Source organism: Homarus americanus, unplaced genomic scaffold (assembly GCF_018991925.1).
Source record: "Homarus americanus isolate GMGI-L3 unplaced genomic scaffold, GMGI_Hamer_2.0 scaffold48406, whole genome shotgun sequence".
Taxonomy (NCBI): domain Eukaryota; kingdom Metazoa; phylum Arthropoda; class Malacostraca; order Decapoda; family Nephropidae; genus Homarus; species Homarus americanus.
The window spans coordinates 1,124,861-1,149,860 of record NW_024753828.1 but is presented as its reverse complement, the minus strand read 5'-3'; the positions used below and the strand labels follow the sequence as shown (position 1 = coordinate 1,149,860).

Genomic DNA, 25,000 nt, shown 5'->3' with positions numbered 1-25,000 from the left:
TGGGTGTTCATGTCTAACACTCTTTTCAGCTGTTTTTGAATCAGTGGATGATGGGAACGACTATGATGTGGTATATCTTGACTTTAGCAAAGCCTCTGACAGAGTCCCCAACGAGAGACTAATATGAAAAGTGGAGGCTCATGGCATTGGAGGAAATATTATAAACTGGATTAGGGGTTGGTTACAAGACAGGAAACAGCGAGTGAGCATTAACGGGAGTAAATCCGACTGGAGTAACGTCACCAGTGAAGTACCCCAAGGCTCAGTACTTGAACCAATATTATTTATTATATAGATAAATGACATAGATATCGGCATAGACAGCAACATAAGTAAATTTGCTGAAGACACTAAAATAGGGAGTGTAATTAAATCTGACGAGGACTCCGCAAAACTACAGGAAGACCTAAACAAATTTTTTGAATGGTCTGAAAAATGGCAGATGAAATTCAATGTGGACAAATGGAAAGTACTTAGTCCAAGAGATGTAAACAGAGAAACTAGATACCAGATGAACAACGATGTTACAGAGAAATCCGACTGTGCGAAAGATTTAGAAGTAATGATAAGTAGGAATCTTAAACCAAGTAAACATTATGTATTTGCTTGAAACAAGGCTAACAAAATGCTTGGGTTCATACAAAGGAGTGTTAGTTACAAGACTAGCGAGGTTCAATTTTGGTCACTGTACTACAGAATAGACATAGAATCCCTAGAAAGAATTTCAGAGGAGAATGACAAGACTTATCCCGGGCATTAGGAACCTTGAGTACAGAGACAGGTTAAAGCATCTTAATTTGCACTCCCTTGAGAGATGTAGAGTGAGGGGCGATATGATCGAGGTACAGTGATCCCTCGGTTAACGAAATTTCGGTTAACGAATTACCTTCCATAAGATTCTTAACTTCGGTTAACGAGCAATCCCTCGATTAACAAATTCCTTACGAGCACCCCTCAACATGTTTCTGCTTGCACACTAGCTGTCGTATTAGTCCGCCAATACAGTAATCGGTTCTAGGGCTTAAATTCCTTACTATTTTAGTAAATATCAAGAAGTTTGTACTAATCAATAATTTTAAGTCTTATATTAAAATTTTTAGTCATCTTAACAATTATTTAACATAATTCAAGTACAGGAAAACTGGTTTTTAGTGCGCCAAACAGCATCTCGACACACCAAGCAGGCGTCAGTCTCTGTGTCTTTTCAGTGGAGGTAACATCGTGCTTCAGACTCTCTTCAACATAAACTATTTTTTCCGTTTTTACAGTGAAATTATTGGTCATTTTTAAATTTATTTTACATATTGATGATATATAGTGCAGTGTTGATTTAAAGAAAAAAATCTTTATTTACAACAATTAAATTTAAAATTTTAGTGGTGAAATTGTTATTGAATCCAGCATGGGTCCCAAGAAATCCAGAAAAGCGATTTCAATCCAGGTGAAACAGGAAATTATTAAGAAACAAGAAGAAGGCATTAGAACAAATGTGCTTAGCAAAGAATATGACATGTCGACATCAACTGTGTCGACAATTCTTTCACAGAAAGACAAATTCAAGGAAGTGAAAGTGAGAGAGAAATCTACCAGAGTTTTTAAAAGTAGATCCCTAATAGCAGAAACAGAGAGGTTACTTCCCATTTGGATTAGGGAAAAACAGATGAAAGGTGATTCAGTTTCTACTGAATTTATTTGTGAAAGAGCCAGGGAAATATACGAACATTTAAAGGTAGATCAACCTGGTTCTTCAGGCACAGACTTTGAAGAGTTTAGGGCCAGCAAGGGCTGGTTCGAAAAATTTAAGAAAAGAAGTGACAGTTTTAGTGTTGTTAGGCATGGTGAGGCTGCCAGTGCTGATAAGGAGGGGGCAGCAAAGTTTTTAGTGGAATTTAAAGAACTGATGGATACAGAAAATTATCTTCCACAGCAAGTGTTCAATGTGGACGAAACTGGGCTGTTCTGGAAAAAGATGCCCAAAAGAACATTCATCACCAGAGATGAAGCCTCTTTACCTGGGCATAAACCCATGAAAGACCGTCTCACTCTATTGCTTGGTGCCAATGGTTTAGGGGATTTCCGACTGAAGCCTATGCTTGTCTACTACTCTGAGAACCCCAGGGTGTTCAAGCAACAGAAAGTGGTAAGAGGACGGCTTGGAGTTTATTGGAAGTCCAACCGTAAGGCATGGGTGACAAGACAGCTCTTTAATGTATGGGCAGTTGAGGTGTTTTGCCCTTCTGTCAAGAGCTACCTAACCACCAATAAACTTCCTTTAAAGGCTCTTCTCCTTATGGATAATGACCCTGGTCATGACCCTCAACTTGCGAGCACTTTGAAGTCTCAATTTGACTTTGTCAAAGTGTTGTTTTTGCCTCCCAACACTACATCAATCATACAGCAAATGGACCAGAATGTGATCAGCAACTTTAAGAAGCTGTACATGAAGAAAATGTTCAGGAGGTGTCATCAGGCAACTTCCACTGATCCTGAACTAACACTGGCACAGTTCTGGAAGGCACAGTTTAACATCCTGGAGGCTGTAAAATTGATTGTGTCCTCATGGCAAGAAGTCTCCACTAGATCCCTCAATTCTTCATGGAAAGCACTGTGGCCATCAGTAGTCCATAATTTTGAAGGATTTGGGGAAGAAACAGAGTTGGACCAGGAGATTGTGTCCATTGGTCAGTCATAGGGCCTTGAAGTGGAGGAGGATGAAGTAGAAGAGCTTGTGATGTCTCATGAGCAGGAACTTACTCCTGAAGATTTGCAGCAACTGGATGAGATGTTAGAGGCTGACAGTGGTGAGGAGGAAAAGGAAAGTGATGACCATATGTCAACTTCAGATTTGAAAGATGTTGTTCATTACTGGGAGAAGTTCAGAAAACTGACTTCAAGGCACCCTAATGTGGAAAAAGCAGAACTTGCCTTGTGTAATGTTGAGGACACAGTGGTCTCCTTCTTCAAACATCAGTTAATGATGAGGAGGAGAGATGCCCCACAAACCAAAATTGACAGTTTCTTCACTAAAAGGCAGCAGGAAACAGATGCTAGCCCTCAGCCTTCCACTTCAAGAAGGAGAGAAGATGTTCATGCCGGAGAATCTGTCAGTCCAGAGGTTCCTGACATTTTCATGAAAGGTGACTCACCTTCCAAGAAGCAGTAAAATGCTTCTCCTCCACTTCCTTCTCTTCTCCCTTCTCCTCCTCCACCTCCCACTTCAAATTCACATCAGCATCATCATCCAGGAGCCTTCTACATACACACCTCAAAATAAGTGTACTTTACTACCTTTTTTGTTGACTTTATGCAATTTTTGGTGAGCTGGAACCAATTACCTAAAAACCCATTGAAACAATGGTTTCGGTTAACGAATTTTTCGGTTAGCGAGCAACCTTCTGGAACGAATTGTGCTCGTTAACCGAGGGACCACTGTATATAAATGGAAGTCAGGGCTAAACAAAGGTGCCATTACAAAGGTACTCAAACTATCCAACCAGGAGCGAACTCGTAAGAATGGCTATAAATTAGACAAATTTAGATTTAGGCATGAAGTAAGTAATCATTGGTTTGGAATTAGAGTAGTGGACGAGTGGAACAAGTTACCAAACATCATCATTAACGCGAATACGCTGGATAGCTTCAAACATAGGTTGGATGGATATATGAGCGATAGGGGTTCGGTGTAAACAGGACTGCCCAGTGTGGGCCAATAAGCCCACTGCAGTTTCCTCCATTCTTATGTTCGTATGTAAGGACAAGAAGACTCGCCACTCACACTCAACCAGTTGCCTGAATGTCTTATTTCTCTACATTTTTTCTTTTTGCAAATAATTTTTCTATGTTCTTTAATTTCACATGCTAATTATTCACTGTATAATAAATGTGCTGAATTGTTAGAGAATGTTCAGAATTTGGAGGTGAAGAAAAGTTTGGATAAGTGGCAACTGTAAGAAACGAATGGGTCTGATGTGGATTTAGCTGGCGTTGTTGTGTTGTGTTAGTGATGTAGTTCTGGCTCTGAGTCATTGATATTATAATGTTATTAGTTCGCTTCAACATCTAAGGCCTTTAAGTATATAAGGTAAGCAAATTACACTAGTCCACCAACCATTCAAAATTATGAGGGACAGAACGCCCTGTTGTCTGAGTCACTGGCTTTTGAACACTTAAGTAATGTTGATTGTTTTATATGCTTGGGCCTTTCTTTTCTCAGTGCATCCTGAACGAGATAAGTGATCATGAGTCAAACGTCAGTGACCTCAGCACTTGGTAAACATAATGATGGGAATTTAGCATGCTACAATGACCTTTCACAGGTCAAGCTTGGGTGACCACAGAATGGGAATTCAGAATACTCCTACCTTTCATTAAATATAATTTGCCGGGTAGATTTTTGGTTGCCAGATACAGTTCTTTACTGTACTTTATGTGTTAAAATAAAATCCGATAATAAACAATATCATGCAGGCAAAGTAAGAAAACCAACCCATAACCAAACAAAAGAAGCCAAATTAAAAAATACCTCTACCCAAATCATCATCCGTGAGGGTGTCCAAGCCATTTCTTGAGGAATCCGACATCATGGAGAGTTGACGGTGTGTAGGTGACGAGACACTGGAGGACCTTCCCGAGAGAATACCATTGGTGTCTTCAGAATGTTTATCATCAACAGTGTCGATATTTCGAATATCAGCACCACCAGCTGATAATTGGCTTATTCCCGAGTCCTAGTTAAGATACAAATAATAAATACAGTATAGACTTACTCACAATAAATTAACTTTTTCAGAACAGAGCAATACAGTACTTAAAACTTGTACTAACAGGAATATAAATGAGTGGCTAGCTCCTGCTTTTTTTTTTTAGAATTAGCATCTTTTATTCCCTTTGTGAAACATCCTTGATTAATGAAAGTATAATAGTACTGTACAACCTACTGTGACAGCAGAATGAAATTCAGTTATAGTACCTGTGATGTAGAATCTCTATGTTTTTCTAGACTCTCTAGATCAAAACTATAGTTTTGGATCTCTGCTGTTGTGCGCTTCAAACTCCTGAAAAATGAAAATCTGTATAAGGATATCTGCCAATAAGCAAAAGAAGCTAACAAATAAAATTGCATATAATTGCAAATGTATATCGAGGTTTTTATTTAGTACTGTACCTGGAAAACTTGAGAACTGAGATACATTCATATTTTTCTCATATATTCAGTGAAAATAATATACCATCAATACCAAACTGTCTGGCACAGAAATAAATGGAGTGATCCTGGAAATCACATTCTATACCAATATATTCATCTTAAGTAAATCATACACTCCAACTAAACCTACAGGGATTATTACCAAGGCAATAGTGACTTGGACTAAGCAAACCTTTTAAAAGGTTTTCTAAGCAGGAATTGCCACTTAGGGCTGACGGCTAATGAGTTGTGATTCCACATCATCGGTGAACTATATACAGGGTGTCTCATAGCTCACACACCATAGAAAAATCAAGCCACATTTTGTTTTCTTTTTCTGGTAAGGGAATCATATAAAATCAACAAAGATTACCCAACAAGGACTAATCAAATGGCCATCAAGGTCTCTAGCCCTCAAATTCTCTTCCTCTGGGGTCACCTAAAGTCTGTTCTCTATTAAGATAGTTCAAGAAACATTAGAGCTTCCCTATAATGAATACATTATTGTTTAGTTGTCCTCTTGGCATCATGAATATACAAGAATGAATGAGATGTAGCCCGCTGAATGAAATGATTAGACATAACCTGTATTTCAAGAAAAGTCTCATACACCAAACTTTAACACTATGCTCAATAATTTTCTTTATATACAGCTGCTCCTCGACTTACGACGGGGTTAGGGACCCAAATCCAGGCCGTAAGTCGAATTGGTCGTAAGTCGAATTGGTCGTAAGTCGAAAATGCTTAAATAATAAATAGAAAATCTAAAATGGGTGTCTCTTTTTCTTCTCAGCACCACAAAACTCTCACTTTTAAGCTTGCCAGCCATTTTTAAGTGAATTGCAAACGAAAATTTTGTCAGTACACAGCGCAATCACTAATGATGGGACTCGAAAATACGAAATTTGACAAAATTTTGGTACGACTGAGGCAGTACTATGTCCAGGTGGTCGTAGGTCAAGTATGTCATAAGTTGAGGAGTAGCTGTACAGTATTTAGCTTTATGTCGACAATAATCAATACTGCTTTACCTTCTTGTTTTACATAAGAAAGGGCAGCTAGACTTATCAAAAAAGTTTGTTTAAAAATAAAAGCTGTTACTTTGCAACTTACCTGTACACTTCTTCTGGATTAAGATTTTCTGTATCATCAAAATCAATTGCATTATATCGTGAAGGTCGATGTGACCGTGGAAGAGAGGTATTTGGGCTCTGCAAGACAGGAGTTCCACCAACACTGGGCGGAGTGCGGGGTGGTAAGGAGGATGGTGAAGCATCAAGACTGGAGGCTCTTTTCAAATGACTCTGTATAATCTGTGATGCTGTGCTCTGACAGGCTGGAGGAAGCTGCTGCAAAAGTGCAGTGAACTCAGTGATATTACAGTTAAACATGGCAATAAAAGCAGCAGATGCTGCCCGTCGAATATCGAGGAATTTTTGGTCTGCTGTCCATGTTAGGATCTTTGCTAAGGCCATTGAAGTATCAGGAGAAGCAGTGAGGTCTCCCCGCTCCATTACATCCACTAAACACTTGAGGTATGTGAGGGTTGCAACCTTCACTTTAGAATTAGGTGTCTGGGTTTGATCTACTAAAAATCTCATTATAACAATGAATTGTTGGTCACAAGGGAATGAGTCTCTGTAAAAGAAAAAAGATACCATTAGTAAACTAGTAACCGATTCACTTAAAAATACCTGTAAAAAAAAATAATAATATTAAATTAGTTTTATGCTTATATCATATTATTATACCAAACAAATTACTATATAGACATACTGTATATATACACGATACCCTTGTTAATTCGACAAAAAAAATGGGCTCTGGGTCACTTGAATTACCGAAAAATCTGAATTAACCGAGTTCTGAATATTTTGACATTATTCGAGATTTCTAAATTTTTGGGTTCGATTATTCGTTCATTTTCTGTTCCGTTTTTGTACCTTGTTTGGTTTGTTCCAAAGATTTTTCCTCATTATTCCAACCAACAAACATACTATACTGTACTCAATTACCATGTCTTGGCTATCACATAAATTATTATACCAGGACTGTATTTATAATTACTGTACAAACAAATACTTGTTAAATCTGCATATGGTAATAATATAGTAAATAATACAGTAATAAATAAATGTAACACACTACAAGGTGAGATGATGAGGTACTTACACAGCACACAAAATAACAGCACTACTATAATGGTTTCTCCTTGTGTTTGAGGATGGCCGGCCCTGGGGCCACCAGGGCATGAATTTGTTCAAGGTGTAGAAGCTGTTGTCAAAACAACAACCACACCCTAAGTTAATGAGTTGCACGACCAAGTGTCAACAACTCGCCAACTGCACTGACTAATCTTTACCCCGGAACACGATCCGCAAATCGATTAACTTCCAGGTTCCCAATTACTGCAAGGTAGACTGAGGCAAATAGTTAAAGAAACTTGCAAATAGTTTCACCCTGCCTGGGGATTGCACCCAGGCCCACTCACTTGCGAGTCAAGCATGCTGACCATCACACCACAGATTGCTTACTAAACCATTGTCTTATAACATTTTAATTTCTAATTTCTATTTTAAATTAATTGAAAATTAATTTTTAATCATTCCTTTAATTTTAACAGAAACATTTTTCTTCAATGACATTACACTAGAATTAACTCTAATGTAGAGTATATAAATCCAGGGTGAACACTAGCGTCCATCACACATGCCGCATGGGTAGTAAACAACTGGGTGTTGTCAGACATACGGGTATCTATGATGCAATAATAGTTTATGAGCAGTTTTATCACAAATTGCAGTAATTTTATTTACTCAAAATCTTGCAAGATCTTTCAGATTTAAAATTCCATCAACACAATTAACAACATGCCACAAATCTCCTAAAAATACATCAGCTTTAAGGCACTAAGCATCTCAACTGAGGAGGTGGCACAGCCACATTACCTCCTGGCTGCGCTGGTCAGCAGCTGCCTCCTGATAGCTTATGTGTCACTAAGATGATTCCCAGATAGAGGATTTCTTTCCACTTGGACAATTCCCAGAGACAACTATTGCAAAAAATTGTCCAAACAGGTATAACATGAAATAATTTAGTACAAATGAATAAAATTTAATTATTTAATTAATAATAACAAATAAAATTGGGAATCGTCATGAGAGATGGCAAAAACCACACAAAGACTATCTTCCAGATGGGAATCATCCAAGTGGGATGAAAAGTGACCCAAACCTGCCTGGGTAACCACGAGAGCACAGTTGAATTGACAAGACTGAAATTTCAAACACGTTGCTGTGTGACTTTTCCGAATCGCTCAGTTATTTTGGATTCATTCAGAATTCAAATAGTAGAATTTATACAGTATTTGAAAAAACATACGAACGAAGCCAAAATGTGAGTTATAACAATTTGAAATAACAAGGGTCTTATCTCTCCTTTCATACAAGCAAGAATAGCTTTAGCTGTGATACACATATATGCACACACACCCCGTATAAAAAGACTTATTGAGCAGCGCAACAAGGCATACTACACCAACAACCACCTGTACAAAAGTCTACGTAACCAGGTCATCAGGGAAATCAAGTCGGCCAAGAAGACTTATTATCCCAGGAAAGTGCACGGCCTCAAGGAAGTCGGCATCGGTCAGTGGCACTCCAAGGTAAAAGATCTCTGTGGTCTCAACCGTCAGTCTCCCACACTTCCTTTCATCTCACATTTACCTAGTGAGGAGGCAGCTGAGATAATTAATAACCATTTTGCTACCATATGTCATACCTTACCCAGTCTTGACCTCACTCTCCTCCCGGCTTACTTACCTTCCCCCTCCCCCCCTCCCAGTGTTCAACCATATGAAATCGCCAACAAACTCCTGAAATTTAAATCCAACGCTCCACGACCCCAATTGACCTCCCAATCAAAATATACAAGGAATTTGCAGTCGAACTTGCCACCCCCTCTGTTCTATTATTAATGCATCCCTCAGACAAAGCAAATGCCCCAATGAATGGAAAACCGCATTTGTCACCCCCATCCCCAAGGTCACCACCCCCACAGTCCCCTAACGACCTCAGGCCAGTTGCCATTACCCCCATACCCAGTCTACTCTGTGAGGACTTTGTTTTTGAGTGGGCATTTGCTAGAATCTATTAGTCAATTGATCCACAGCAATTTGGCAATATGAGGACCTCCTCTACATCACACTGCTTAGTGAGCTTTCTGGATTTTCTGCACAAAAACCTGCAGAAAAGTAAGACATCACTGGCCGTTGCCCTTGTTGACTTCAGGAAGGCCTTTGACCTTGTTGATCACTGCACTGTTATCAACAAGACCATTGCACTAGGGCTGCCCATCAACCTGGTCTCATGGCTCACTGATTTCTTGAGTGGACGTCGCCAGGCAGTGAGGTATCAGGGCTCGGTCTCCACATTCCAACACCTCACCTGCGGTGTTCCCCAGGGGACCAAGATGGGACCACTGTGCTTCCTCATCCTGATCAACGACTCTCTATCGGATTCCTCACAGGTGGAAGTACGTGGATGGCTGCACTGTGGGGGTTTCAGTGGACAACACCGCACTAGACTACTCAGCGCTACAAGGCACCCTGGACAGGCTACAGGCATTAACTACGGAGAACAAGGTCACCATCAACCACACCAAAACCGTAGTCATGCACATCAATACCGCCACCACTTCAGTGCAAGCCCCAGCAGTCACAGTGGGTGCCCATCCTCTCCAGCTGGTGCAGTCTGCCAAACTCCTGGGTGTAACAATAGACAACAAACTGGACTGGAAGGCCCATGTAAATAACACAGCCAAGGCAGCCTCGTACGGTCTCTACATGCTACGACGACTTAGGTCACTTGGGACACCCACGCCAAAGCTGAGGACTATCTACAACGCCTTTATTCTCCCCAAACTAACGTATGCATCACCAGCCTGGTCGTCTTCTCTCAACTCCACCCAACAACATCGGCTAGAGAAGGTACAGAAAAGGGCCTGCAGAATCATGCTCGGTACAGAATACTCCGGCTACATCAACGCTCTCTCCACCCTGGAAATGCCATCCCTCAGTGACCTCCACCACCAAGCACTGGAAATGTTTGGCAGCCAACTAATGCACCACCCTCGTCATCGCCACCTCCTGCCACCGGCAGCCCCCCACCCACCTCGCGCAGTCCGCCACTACAACAAAATTCAGCCCATAAGAGCCCGCACCGATAGATATAAGAATAGCACCATCCCATCTATTGTTAAAATAATAAACAACTCCTGATTTATGTACTGTACAGCCCTGTAAATGTATTCAACGCATATTATATCATTATGTCTAAATCAAATGTAAGTCTGTATATTTTCAGCCACCGGCTGCAACTCTATTAATAAACCGTTGTTTATTATTATTATTATTATTATTTACGCACATGCACACACATTTTCCCTTCATTCACTGCCACCCATTGTTACTTATTGTTGTAATAGAAGTTTTCTGCCATGGTCCTCCCCTTCTACTATGAGGCACCAAATGTGTTGATTAATCACAACTATCCTAATAATCAGTTAAAGTTAAAAGTTGAAACTCAACTAGTTAAAGTGAAAATTTTGCATTTAAAACTACTATAAAACCACTATCATTCAATTCATTCAAAATTCAAATTTTGGAGAGCAGCATGTATTTCTTTGATACTTTCTTAGTGCTTGTAAAATAAATACCCATAAACTCTCTCTTCCATTTATATAGAGACTCACCTTACTAAATCTAATGTTCTATGAATTTTGGTCTGTACTGATCCTAGGAGATCTGAGCCCAATTTGTTAAGCAACCGTGTGAGCAGAACATATAGCCAGTCTCCGAGATCTGCCTTGTGCACCATGATCAGCTCCATCAGAGTATCAAGAAATAATGTAAACACTTTGGTATGCGCATCCATAAACATTTTAGTGAAGATCTCTGTGACACGTTTTAGCTCTGATCCAGTGAGCATATGTGAGCCACGCAGGAATGCTTGTAGTGCCATGAGGCCTTCTTTCCGATCACCCCAGTGAGTTGATGCACAGTTTAAGATGATATCACTAACATCCTGCATCTGTAATGAAAGTATTTGTAAGTAATGGGTATATGTACAGTACAACATTATTAAAATAAAAACTTGTAATGTGTGCCTCACTATGCAAAATGAATTTAAATTTATTATGCTTAAGGAATGAGGCCAAATGACTGAACTACATAGGTTTCATCAAATGTGCAACTTGTTCATGTTCTTTCATGATATAGTCTGATGATATTTGAAGAAAATCCAAATAGGAATTAAGTATTTACATTCTTAAAAATAAATTTACATAGCATATTTCAACATAACTAACTGAACCATCAGGGTTTACTGTTTATGTATAGTGTCTCTGCTGATTTTCACATTTTACCTCTACTGCTATCTTTCCATGTTTTCATCATGCCGGTCTACATCCATTTTGTTGCCTCTGTATACTTAAAGATAACCTGCATTTTCTTGACGCCATCATATTTCTTATTACAGTACAACTGAAGGAACTAGATTCTGGACTCTTTGTCCAGAATGTAGCGCCTTCAGTTAACCTAAATTTTTATTTAAGATTTCTGCTGTGCTACTTCAGATATCTGGAAAAATCTTTCAAAATTCAGGAGAAGCTCACAGACATGCCACTTGCATGGCCTTTATCATTGGTGAACAAATATCTGGCAACAATGAGGCTGCTGAAAAGTACATGACTGATTTTGCTAAGCTAGAGGAGAGGTAGCCCTGAACAAATTCATAATGCAGACAATGATGGTGCTTTTTAGAGAAGTTTGCCTTGTTACACATTTTATGGTCCAAAGGAAAAAGTTATGAATGAATGATGTCAAAGAGTCTGAGCCTAAGGAGAGGCTCACTGTTCTAAAAATGTGCAAATGATGCTGGCACGCATAAATATGAGCTACTTGTGAGACGGAAGAGTGCTAAATTTCATGCTCTGAAAGGCATAAAAACTTTGCCTGTGCTTTAAAAGGGTAATAAATGAGTATGGACCATCCAGGAAATAACATTAGACTGGTTTATTTATAATTTTGTACCAGAGGTTCAAGTACACCACTGTATACTTCCTGTGGATAACTGGTCAGGTCACCCTCCTGTGGAACAGTTGAATGCTGGCAACTTCAATACTACTGCTTTTTGTTTTAACTTTGTGGATGTGTGTTTCTAATCTGGAAAGGGTTCAGGTCTCAGCAGTCCACATTCTCAAGACTGTACCATATAATCAAGTCTTGCCTGCCACAACACTGGGATAGTTAAACTAACATGCAAATTTTACTCAGAAAATATTTTAAAAACTGTTACTTGGTCTTTGGTGCTGGAATGTAATCAAATGGTCTACAACGATAATGTCTTAGAAAGATTCTGAATACGCCTTAATTACTGTAGGCCTTAATTACTGTATGTTAAAACAAGAAAGATATGGAAATGCCAACTGCTTCACTTCTTCAATATTTTTGCAATGGAACACTGACTTAACTGATGCTTTTCAGTGAAGAAGGTGGGCATTTTATAACTTATGTTGTAAAAAGTTGAAGTATATTGATTACCACGTCATTAAATTGGGAACAATACTGAATAAGTAAAATGATAAATTGTAATACAACAGGAGAATCAGGGGTAGGATGTTGATAAGAGCAGGGCATAAAACTAACAATTTAGTATTTCCTACAGTGTTTATGTATCCCAAAAATCCATTTCAAGAAAGTGGCTACTTGCTGAAGTTATATTGTGTGTGGTGTAAGAACTGTTATTATACTGCAACTGAATTTTGTCAACATAAACTTTTGAAAAAGGATCGATAATAATCATCATCATTCATCAACGTTTTACAGCCATTAATTTTTATTTTATTAACTCCTCTATTTTTCACATTAAAATGTTTCCAAAATAATCTTTAGAATTTTTGGTTAAACGATTTTTGACATGAATTATACAATTAACTTAAGAATAGTTACTGACCCCACTGAAGTATTTGTATTTACAAATAATGTTGTCTATCAAATTTAGCTTTCATATCAGTCTTACAGAACTGTATTCTATTTAATTTGATCTGCAAAGCATTTCTCAGGTTACTGAACGGAAGTGACATTTAAACAGATGTATGAAAATTTTTCAGTAAAGGAAGAACCTTTAACCGGCAGGAAATTTTTAGAGAAAATGCTGATTATCAAATTTAAATGCATGTATGTGCAGTAACAAATTTTATTTCAATACAAGAAAACTTTCTCAAGTTAGTGAGTGCAAACACTATGTACAGACAAACTTATTGACTGGTGGATAAAGGTGTAACTGAGTATTCCTTCAATGAAAATGGCACACATAAAACTAAGCCACCACAAAAGCACCACAAAGAAAAGCACATGTACTTAAATGCATATTATACTGATGAACAAAAAAGTAATGGATTGAGCATGGTGTTGTACACATGGAAAGCTTTTAGGCCGATAATTTCTTTCAGAAACTATGCTGAATGTCAAAAACTGAACAGCTACTACTGTGTATTTCTAAAAAAAGAAGTTGAATCTAAATCTGAATACTGGACATAAATGGTTGGCTCAACACTTAATGAGTCCAATTAATAAGTCTAACTCAAATCCTAAATGTGACACATGAATCCTGTAAATGACACAAAAACTGAAGGCCTTAAAGAAATTATCTAGAAATTACCAAGAAGAAAAGTGAAATGATGTTAAATGATTTTTATATACAAAGGGGATAACACAATAATGAGAACAAATCCATAAATATGATGATTGTGATTGATCTGTTTTGGATGATTCGAAAAATAGGATTACAATACTGTATACGTACAGTAATAAAAAGATTACTATATATTTTCTTTATCATGAAATATCAAATACAAGATCTGCACATCTTCAACCAAATAAATGACAGAATTTAGCTCTGTATTTGTAATACCAAATAAGCTTGGTGATACCCAAAGTCAAATAGTTTGAAGGTATATCTGAATAAACTACGGTAATATCTCCATTAGCCGGAATCCCTCAAACCCGGAACTCTCCAATAGCCAGAATTGAAATTTTCTCAGAAAATCGTCCCGAGGGGCAGATTTTCTGAAAATTCTGAGAAAATTTTCCCGGTAATGTACCCGCAAAATTCCAGGGATGGGGGATTTTTATTATGAGTTTGAGAGATGAAAATCAAGGGGATTTTCCAGAAATTCTGAGAAATTTTTCTGGGACCCAGAAAATTATGGGGTTAGGGGATATTTTTTTCAGGTTCGAGAGATAATGTAATGCGCAATTTCTGGAACTCCCGAGAAATTTTTTCCATTACCCGGAAAATTCCGGGGATGGGGTTTTTTTCCCGGCTTTGAGAGAGTAGTCTCGTTATCCAGAAATCTCTCATTCCCGGAAGAGTTTGTACCAATTGTTCCGGCTTACAGAGATATCACTATACTTGCAGTTACATATGGTTAGTGAAGGCAATAACTGGACAAAAGATTTTAAGAAAGGTTAAAAAGATGAAACGTCAAATGCTATGAAGAGGCATACGAGTAAATAGCGAAACTCATTTCTGTAGCCCATGACGAGGTAATGGGGGACCTGTGCAACAAATTGGAAGCCAATTTATAAATGGAAGAACTTGGAAAGCAAGATGATTGGAAGGAGCTCTTGACATCATCAAAATATTTATCATCAAAATGCATTTGTCACTTGCACTTAGACCACCTAACTATAGTATTTAGCAAATATCATGCACCCTGTTCCTCAGATGCATGACAAGCCATATTGGCCAATGGATATAACCTAATTGTAACCTAAAATATAGGGATATTGCCTATAGTCATATCTTTCTTTAAACCCATACTTTTAGTCAATCTACTTAAAAAAACTGAGAGACCAAAAGCCTTGTTTGCTTATAATTATGGAGTAAGTGTTCCAATAATGTGATATGATACAGTCATAAATAATAAACAATGTGGAGAGACAAAATGCTGAGCCTGTTATTCAACAAATTTGGACAAAATGGCTCTTGAAAGACATTTAGATACATTTCAAGAAGAAACAGTTCCTTGATCACCCACACACCAGATAAAGTCAGTGTAAGAGGAAAATGCCACAAATGGTGTGTTTTGGAGCATTTTGGCACCTGTCAATGCTACCTTTACTCTTCATGGTATAAAGATGTGGTTTTCTTATGTGTGACCCTGGCATCTGACTTACCTCTCGTAATCACTGAAATCTCTGGATAGTCCTCAAGATTCCCATCTTAACATTTATAGGCAACAGCTCAAAGCAGTAAGCAGTTAGTGTTGATGAATAGAAATATGAACATATCAACTTACTGTATTTAGTATGTTTTCATTAGTGAGAGATGACAAAATGAGTAAGCTAAAATATAACTACTGTACTGTATATTGCAAGAAAATGTGCAATTCTGTATATGTACATGAAATACATGTTTTAATAGGGTTGCTATATATTTATATATTACAGTACAGTGTACTATTAAAATGCTAGAGGAAGTGAAATATGCTATACACTTTCCTTCAAAGGAAAAACATGTTTACAATATGGAACCCACATCATGAGTGAGTTGTATCAACTAAATTCTATTTTTTCATCTCTTCAAAACCTAAGTTTTAAAAAGTAGACTGTATAATTGAACATAATGTCATGTATATTACTATTACACTGTAGAATCAAATGTGAAGAAATAGTAAACATGGAAGTTACCATTGACAACTGATACACAAGTAAAGTACTGGCAAAAAAATAAATATATATATATATATATATATATATATATATATATATATATATATATATATATATATATATATATATATATATATATATATATATATATATATATATATATATATATATATAGGCATATTACTTTCAACGATAGTGATGAGGCAGTCATGCAGTGGCACCAATCCATCAAAACAACAAAAGCTAGGTGATTGCATAGATAAGAGGGACTACGCCATAACAATCTGCTTTCTGAAATGGTCTCACCTTCGCTGTTGGCTCCCACACTTCCTTGAGTATACGCTGTTGTGATCCGTACCAGAATAGCTAGGGTACGGTAAGAAGAGAACCATTGATAAGCTACACAAAAAAATTAAAATGCAAAATCCACCTGTAACAGAATCAAATCTGGCAACCAGGCTCTCGGCAGATTTCTGTTATCTTTTACTCTTTACTGTTTCAAGGTTTAGTAGAAACTTTCATAAAAAAACGAACAATAGAATGTACCGTATTGCACTAAGTCAAACAAAGTTGATGCATGCTCTGGACAGCCTCATTGCCAAAAAAAAAAAAAAAAAATCCACACAAAAACTAAAACTAAAAATGGGGGAGGAAGGTTGACAAAGGGAGAGAGGGGTGGAGGGAGGGCAGGATAAACAAAAGGAGGGAGACAAAGGAGATGTGGTAAAGAGGTGAGGAAGGAGGATTAAGTTGGGCAACCTGAGGTTCATTTACTATAAGCCCCCAAGCCATTCATAATGGCTCAATCATCTATTTGGATAATAAAAATATAAAGAGATTTACTATGGTATAAGACTGTCATAGTAAAACAATCTATTACAAAACTATTAGAAAGTAAACATGCAGACACATTATTCATACAGTAAAACTGGCCATTCTAAAGGATTAGTCTTTAAGCAGCCATATCTCACAAGTTAATGCAACTTCACAAAACAGCAGAAAATTAGAATCTATAAGAAGTCATGACACTAAAGGTAACATTTAATCTTCTCACAATGCAGGGGTAACACAAAAGCTGTATATCTTTACCCAAGATAACTAAGGCTACAAAAGCCAGTAAACAGGTATTTGAAATATACAGTACAGTACACAGTGTATGAATTATTACCTATGTCCTAAAAAGATAATACTGAATAACTGCAATCACAAAAAATCATCTAATGCTAACACCCATCAGTGAAAGCATCTAAACCTCTCTTTTTTACACTAAAACCTCCAACTAACAAAATTAATATTTGGGAGGGGCTCATAGGCAGAATTTTGATTAATGCAAATCTTTTAGTTTTGGATATCAACTTTGTTTGTTGTACAACTAAATCCATACCAGTCAGAATAATCGGTATGGAAAGAAAGGTGTATGTAACAAAATCAACAGTTATGATGCAGCAGTTAAAAAAAAAAAAGGATGTGTGGAAGGTTGTACTTATCCCTAGATCTTTAAATAAAATCTTGGTAAGCTGTGTACCACTGAAATGAAATGGTTATGAACACACTGGACAAGGATGAGTTGTGAAAGCAGGTCACAATAGGCAAGAGTAAATATTGTTTATTTTCTATCCTTGGCAGAAACAACAGATCGGCAGAGCTTACGGAGGGTTACCCTTTCTCTTCCTATTTCCTTATCATTTCCTACTTCTCTCTTATCATCATCAAAGTTCCAAGGCCATTTTTCATGCTTAGCCACAATTACCTCATGGCAGCTCTCCATGGTGCACTGTCTCTTATACAGTAATACCCCGATTTACGTGGTTTCACTTTACGCGATTCTACATTTACGCGGTACCTAGCCAGAACTGGAATTTCATTTTACTTGGTGCCCCTACTCATGTGCATCTACTCATATACACGGGTGAAGTATAATTTTTTATTTAGCTCATAAAATTCATACAAATTACCCGGCCAGAATATAATTTACATTGCTGGAATTCTTACAATATGATGATCATTTTGAATATAAACATCATGGATTTTGCATTACACATACAAATTTTAGATCTAATGTAATAATTTGTTTTACAAAAAGCAAATATTTTATCTTTTGTGCAAAATATATGAAGTTTACATTCAAAATATTCCCTGACCTGCAAGGAATCCAGAAATGTCAATTATATTATCCTAACTTTAGTCTGAGGCATTATTTATTACTATACCTTAAAATCTAGTGTTTTCACCCAAACATTTCTCAGAGAAGTAGGAGCCAATCAGCTGGAAAAAGAGGGGGGGGGGAGTTGAGTCCATTATTTGAATGGACATTAACCTGGTGACTGTATTTCTCTTAAATATTAATTGTGTGTGCATACCATCATAAAATTAAGATGTTATTTTTGCTACAACATAGGTATTGTGTCGGAAAAAGTGGAGTTTGGGGGTCGGCCCGGTCTCTATTTCAATTAATCCCATATGTTATGTTGTTCACTTTACGCGTTTCTCGCTTTACTCGGGCCTCCATGGGTTTAATTGACCGCGTAAAGCGAGGGTTCACTGTAGTCTCTTTACTTCATTTTCTTTGACCATGCTCTCCTTTTCTTTTCCATTATAACTCGCCCCTTCCTTTCTCTCTTCCTTTATTTCATCCCTTCTTTTCATATCTCTTATCCTCCTATTCCTTTCTGATATATGTTCCTCCCCCTTCCTAATTTCTCTTTACTGAATTCCCATTTTCTCAAACTAAATTTTTTTTACTCTCCCCTTTTCTTCAATTCCCTCTTATTCTCATGACTCTGCTTTCTACCTAGAGTACTAATTGTTTTCTGAAGATCCCTTACAGGGCCTTGAGTATGACAAGAAGGTGCACCTAATTAATTAAAATGTCCAAGCCACATTTGTTTACCTGGAGTTCTCATAACAAAATCAAAGCTACAACACATAAGCTGCTTAAATAAGGCATCAGGCCACAATACTATATACAGTGGTTCCTAGGTTAGGGTTGCCATATCTGAACATTATAAAAAGAGGAAGCTCCAGAAGACATCCTGCCCCCCCTCCCCCCGCACACACTTTGGCGCTATGTAACCTTGAAGCAGCCGTGACAATAAATTTGGCATATTTGCTTAACATTAATATACAGTGATCCCTCGGTTAACGAGCACAATCCATTCCAGCAGGTTGCTCGTTAACCGAAAAACTCGTTAACCGAAACCATTGTTTCAATGGGTTTTTGGGTAATTGGTTCCAGCTCACCGAAAATTGCCTAAATTCAACAAAAAAGGTAGAAAAGTACACTTACTTTGAGGTGTGTATGTAGAAGGCTCCTGGATGATGATGATGATGATGGGAATTAGAATGGGGGTGGAGGAGAAGGGAGAAGAGAAGGCATTGGGGTGGAAGAGAAGTCACCCCATGGCGCCATTTCACCCATAAAATTTTAGTTCTCTTGGTGTAGGTAATTCAAGATTATTTTCTTTAAGTCAATACTGCACTGCATTATATATTGTCAATATGTAAAATAAATTTCAAAATGACCAATAATTTGCTTGCAAACACAGAAAAAAGTGTTTAGTTGAAGAGAGTCTCAAGCAAGATGTTACCTCCACTGAAAAGACACAAAGACTGACGCCTGTATGGTGTGTTGAGAGGCTGGATGGCATACATAAAACTAGTTTCATTACCTTCAATATGTTCAATAATTGTTAAAATGACTAAAAAATTTAATATTAAACTTTTAAAATTATTGAATAGTATAAACTTCTTGATATTTGCTAAAATGGTAATGAATTTAAGCCCTAGAACCGATTACTGTATTGGCGGACTAATACTACAGCTGGCGGACCGCCAAATGCAAGCGAAAACATGTTCTGGTCTGCTCGTAAGAAACTCGTTAATCGAGGGATTGCTCGTTAACCGAAGTTAAGAATCTTATGGAAGGTAACTCGTTAACCGAAATCTCGTTAACCGAGGCGCTCGTTAACCGAGGGACCACTGTATATGTATATATGTATATGTATATATGTATATGTACAGTATATGTATATATATATATATATATATATATATATATATATATATATATATATATATATATATATATATATATATATATATATATATATATATATATATATATATATATATATATATATATATATATATACACATACATCACAGGTTGTACCTCTCTAGTCCGGCATTCTGTGGTCCGGAAACTCCCGTGGTCCGGAACGATTTTAGTTTGTCCAATAGGTAGATAGGCAGCTTTTTTTTTTTCTTTTTTTTACTTATCTGAATTATTATTATTATTACAGGAGTATTAAATTTTTGCCCCTCAGGCCCCAATGTGGGTCAGTGACCTATGCCCGGGTGGGCTAATCCCCTTAAAAAAAAAGCCGCGGGAAATTAAGGTTTGTTTACATCCGGCAGTTCGGCTGCTCTCTCTCTCTGCTTGTCTATACAGAGTACAACATTTAACCCTTCAATATATATGAGCAGTAAATAAGTGTTGCTTTCATATTCTTATGTAGAGTAATGACAATATATTTTCACATGTGCGCACTTACATACGAGCAGTCTCACTTTTTTTTTTACCATTAATGGTTAGCTACTTATATTGTTCCATTTATTAACATTAAATAACATTACAGGTACTTCAAGCAACCATATTCATTTTTTACATTAATTTTACTGCAGCTAAACTCAGGGTCTTATTTTCTTCAGTTTTATATGTAGAACCAATCAGTCACTGGTTTCGTAAGCTTTAACATAAACAATGCCGGCAGCCGTCTCGTCTCCTCTAATATTCCACGTATTATTAATAAATTGTATTGTTAATTTTGCACACACGTACATTGATTCAATAAAAACAAATTCAGAAACATTAATTAAAATATATATGAACAGTAAATAAGTGATGCTTTCATATTCTTATGTAAAGTAATGACGATATGTTTTCACGTGTGCGCATGCGCACTTACATATGCGATCTCTCTTTTTCTTTACCATTATCGTTAGCTACTTCTATTGTTCCATTTATTAACATTAAATAACATTACTTAAAACAACCATATTAATTTTACTACAGCTACAACCATGGTCTTATTTTCTTCAGTTTTATATGTAGAACCAGTCAGTCACTGGTTTTGTAATCAATGAAAACAATGCTGTGTCATTTCCTCGTGTGTTTTAATATTCTACATATTATTAATGAATTCTATTGCTCATTTTGCACACATAAACATTAATTCAATAAAAAAGACATTCAGTAATAAACAACAATGAATCTTTTGTACATAAGAGAAATGACGCTGTTTACACGATTATGCACGTCGTCTGCACGTTGGCGGGCCGTTCAAACCCATCGAAATTCAAGTTTCCGCCGTCAAAATTTTTATTTATTTATTTTTGTGTGTGTTCCAATAAAATACGTTAAGAATTAAAAACTCGCGAAATTTGAGAAGCTACTATACGACATTTAACCCTTCAATATGTCTTCAAAGAGACCATGACGCAGAGAAAGTGGTGCTAGTGCTTCCAGGCATAAGCACAAGTCACTATCTATCCAGGAAAAGGGTGAATTTCCATGGTCCGGCACCGGTCAGGTCCCGAGGTTGCCGGACTAGAGAGGTACAACCTGTATATATATATATATATATATATATACAGTGGTCCCTCGGTTAACGAGTGCCTCGGTTAATGAGATTTCGGTTAACGATTTACCTTCCATAAGATTCTTAACTTCGGTTAACGAGCAATCCCTTGATTAACGAGTTTTTTACGAGCCGACTTCAACATGTTTTCGCTTGCATTTGGCGGTCCACCAGCTGTAGTATTAGTCCGCCAATACAGTAATCGGTTTTAGGGCTTAAATTCCTTACTATTTTAGTAAATATCAAGAAGTTTATACTATTCAATAATTTTAAAAGTTTAATATTAACTTTTTTAGTCATTTTAACAATTATTGAACACAACTGAAGGTATAGAAGCTAGTTTCTGGCATGCCATCCAGCCTGTTAACACACCAGACAGGCATTAGTCTCTCTCTGTTTTCAGTGGAGGTAACATCTTGCTTGAGACTTTCTTCAACTTAACGCTTTTTTTCTGTTTCCAAGCAAATTAGTGGTCATTTTGAAATTTATTTTACAAATTGACTATATATAATGCAGTGCAGTGTCGATTTAAAGAAAAGAAAATAATCTTGAAATACACCAAGAGAACTAAAATTTTATGGGTGAAATGGTGCCATGGGGTGACTTCTCTTCCACCCCAATGCCTTCTCTTCTTCCTTCTCCTCCACCCCCATTCTAATTCCCATCATCATCATCATCATCATCCAGGAGCCTTCTACATACACACCTCAAAGTAAGTGTACTTTTCTACCTTTTTTGTTGAATTTAGGCTATTTTTGGTGAGCTGGAACCAATTACCCAAAAACCCATTGAAACAATGGTTTCGGTTAACGAGTTTTTCGGTTAACGAGCAACCTGCTGGAACGGATTGTGCTCGTTAACCGAGGGACCACTGTACAGTATATAAACATACCAGTATCGGTGTACAGTCAGTTCTGCTATAACGCGATAGTTGTGTTCTTGTAAAATATCGTGTTATAGAAAATCGCGTAATAGAAATAACAGGGCTTATGGTGAAAATAGGGTTAGGTGCAGATTACTACATTACTCGAAATCGAAAAAAAATTAGTAGTTGGCCTAACACAAAGGATAGCAGTCTAAATAAATGTTACATTCATATCTAATAATGAAATCATACAGTAAATGTAACACTTAACCTTGAAAAAATATGAATAAAACTTGATGGGGGAGAAGGTTGATGTTGAGGTTGATAACATTGAGCTTCTCTTCAAGTGTTATATCCTTTCTTTTACGATCATCACCGGGAATGCGATCACCAGAACGCTTCTTGGAGATATTCTTCTTTACCATATTCACAGTTAATACCACAAAATTGGAGAAATAGTAAGCAAAAATCACGTTACAGCAAACAAGCCTTCACGTTATACAAATATCGTTCCTCTATTCATAAATCGCGTTAGAGCCAATTCGCGTTATCAAAACACGCGCTATAGCAGAACTCACTGTACTGTATTGCATTGTGTTTTTAATGTAGGCTAATATACAACATTTGCTTAAGGCTGAATATCTTCATTCCCTTAGCTGCAGTCTTCTTCCCCCACTGTGTGTGTGACTTGATGTGCCCATGCACATCAAGAATATGGTTGAAAACTGCTAAAATGCCTTAAATGCAGAACAAGAAAAACAAATGCCACAGTGTAAAAAAAGCCATAAGAAAAATATGGTATACAGTTGTACCCCACTTAACGCGGTCAATAGAACCCAGAGGATCCCGCGTTAAGTGAAATCCGCGTTAAGTGAACAACAGAACATATGGGATTAATTCCAATAGAAACCAGCCAGACCCCCAAACTCCACTTTTTGAAGACACATAACTATGTTGTAGTAAAAATAACATCTTAATTTTATGATGGTACATGCACACAATTAATACTTAAGAGAAATAGAGAAATACAGTCGCCAAGTTAATGTCCATTCAAATAATGGACTCAACTCCCTCCCCCCTCTCACACTACACTGCCGGCTCTTCCCTCTCTGAGAAATTTTTTGGGGAAAACCACTAAATTTTAATAAATAATACCTCAAACTAAAGTTAGGATAATACAATTGACATTGCTGGATTCCTTGTAAGACCAGGAATATTTTGAATATAAATGTCATATATTTTGCACAAAAGATAACATATTTACTAGAGAAAACATTTTATCTAAAATTTGTATGTCTAATGCAAAATATATGATGTTTATATTCAAAATGATCACCAAATTATAAGAATTCCAGCAATGTAAATTATATTCTGGCCGGGTAATTTGTATGAATTTTATGAGCTAAAACAAATATCTTCAGTTAATAAAAAATATATTCTTCGGGGTAACAGATGGTCGGTCGGTGGTCCCTCCTCCCCACCCCTGCCGTCCCAAAGGTGTGGAAAACCTAAATTTTTTTTTAAGTTGGGTTTTTGGCTGTGGTTTTGGGTTTTTGTTAAATGTCATATATTTTTCTAAAAGTAACATATTTACAGAAACATTTTATTAAATTTGTATGTCTGCAAAATATATGATGTTTATATTAAAATGATCCAAATTATAAGAATTCCAGCAATGTAAATTATATTATTCTGGCGAGTAATTTGTATGAATTTTATGAGCTAAAACAGGCAGTCAGGCAGGGTGGCGGGTGGGACAAATCTAAAAATAGCGTCTCGAGCGGACACTCACTGCGTATACTGTATGTGGAAAAAATCCGTGTTAAGTGAAAGTTCAGCTCTGGCGGCACAGCGTATATGAAAAAACGCGTTAAGTGAAACGCGTTAGGCGGGAGTAATACTGTACTTTCAACATTTCATTTATGGCCGTAATAGCACTAAATACAAAACAAATTTAATAATGGGCGTGGCTGAAGAACAAGGAAAAGCAGTACATGGCACTACATGCTAGCTAAATATTGCTAGCAGCTAAGTTGACAACACCGTACAGGCATACACATGACTTATCAGCTGGCTAAAAACTCTCTCTCTCTCTCTCTCTCTCTCTCTCTCTCTCTCTCTCTCTCTCTCTCTCTCTCTCTCTCTCTCTCTCTCTCTCTCTCTCTCTCTCTCTCTCTCTCTCTCTCTCTCTCTCTCTCTCTCTCTCTCTCTCTCTCTCTCTCTCTCTCTCTCTCTCTCTCTCTCTCTCTCTCTCTCTCTCTCTCTCTCTCTCTCTCTCTCTCTCTCTCTCTCTCTCTCTCTCTCTCTCTCTCTCTCTCTCTCTCTCTCTCTCTCTCTCTCTCTCCTCTCTCTCTCTCTCTCTCTCTCTCTCTCTCTCTCTCTCTCTCTCTCTCTCTCTCTCTCTCTCTCTCTCTCTCTCTCTCTCTCTCTCTCTCTCTCTCTCTCTCTCTCTCTCTCTCTCTCTCTCTCTCTCTCTCTCTCTCTCTCTCTCTCTCTCTCTCTCTCTCTCTCTCTCTCTCTCTCTCTCTCTCTCTCTCTCTCTCTCTCTCTCTCTCTCTCTCTCTCTCTCTCTCTCT

At 37.3% G+C, this 25,000-nt stretch overlaps 1 protein-coding gene across 1 annotated transcript in view; it reads right to left on the bottom strand.

Moving 5' to 3' along the window:
• Positions 1–25,000, bottom strand: part of LOC121855485 (CLIP-associating protein 2-like) — a gene marked incomplete at its 3' end in the record, with an annotated part of 102,058 nt that overhangs the window by 4,541 nt on the left and 72,517 nt on the right. Inside the window, exons 18-22 of the mRNA XM_042350460.1 lie at positions 16,227–16,286; positions 10,937–11,274; positions 6,299–6,823; positions 4,970–5,054; positions 4,523–4,727 (exon numbers count right to left, since the gene is read on the bottom strand). Coding sequence (XP_042206394.1) covers positions 4,523–4,727; positions 4,970–5,054; positions 6,299–6,823; positions 10,937–11,274; positions 16,227–16,286 — 1,213 coding nt within the window. The remainder of the gene's footprint in view (positions 1–4,522; positions 4,728–4,969; positions 5,055–6,298; positions 6,824–10,936; positions 11,275–16,226; positions 16,287–25,000) is intronic.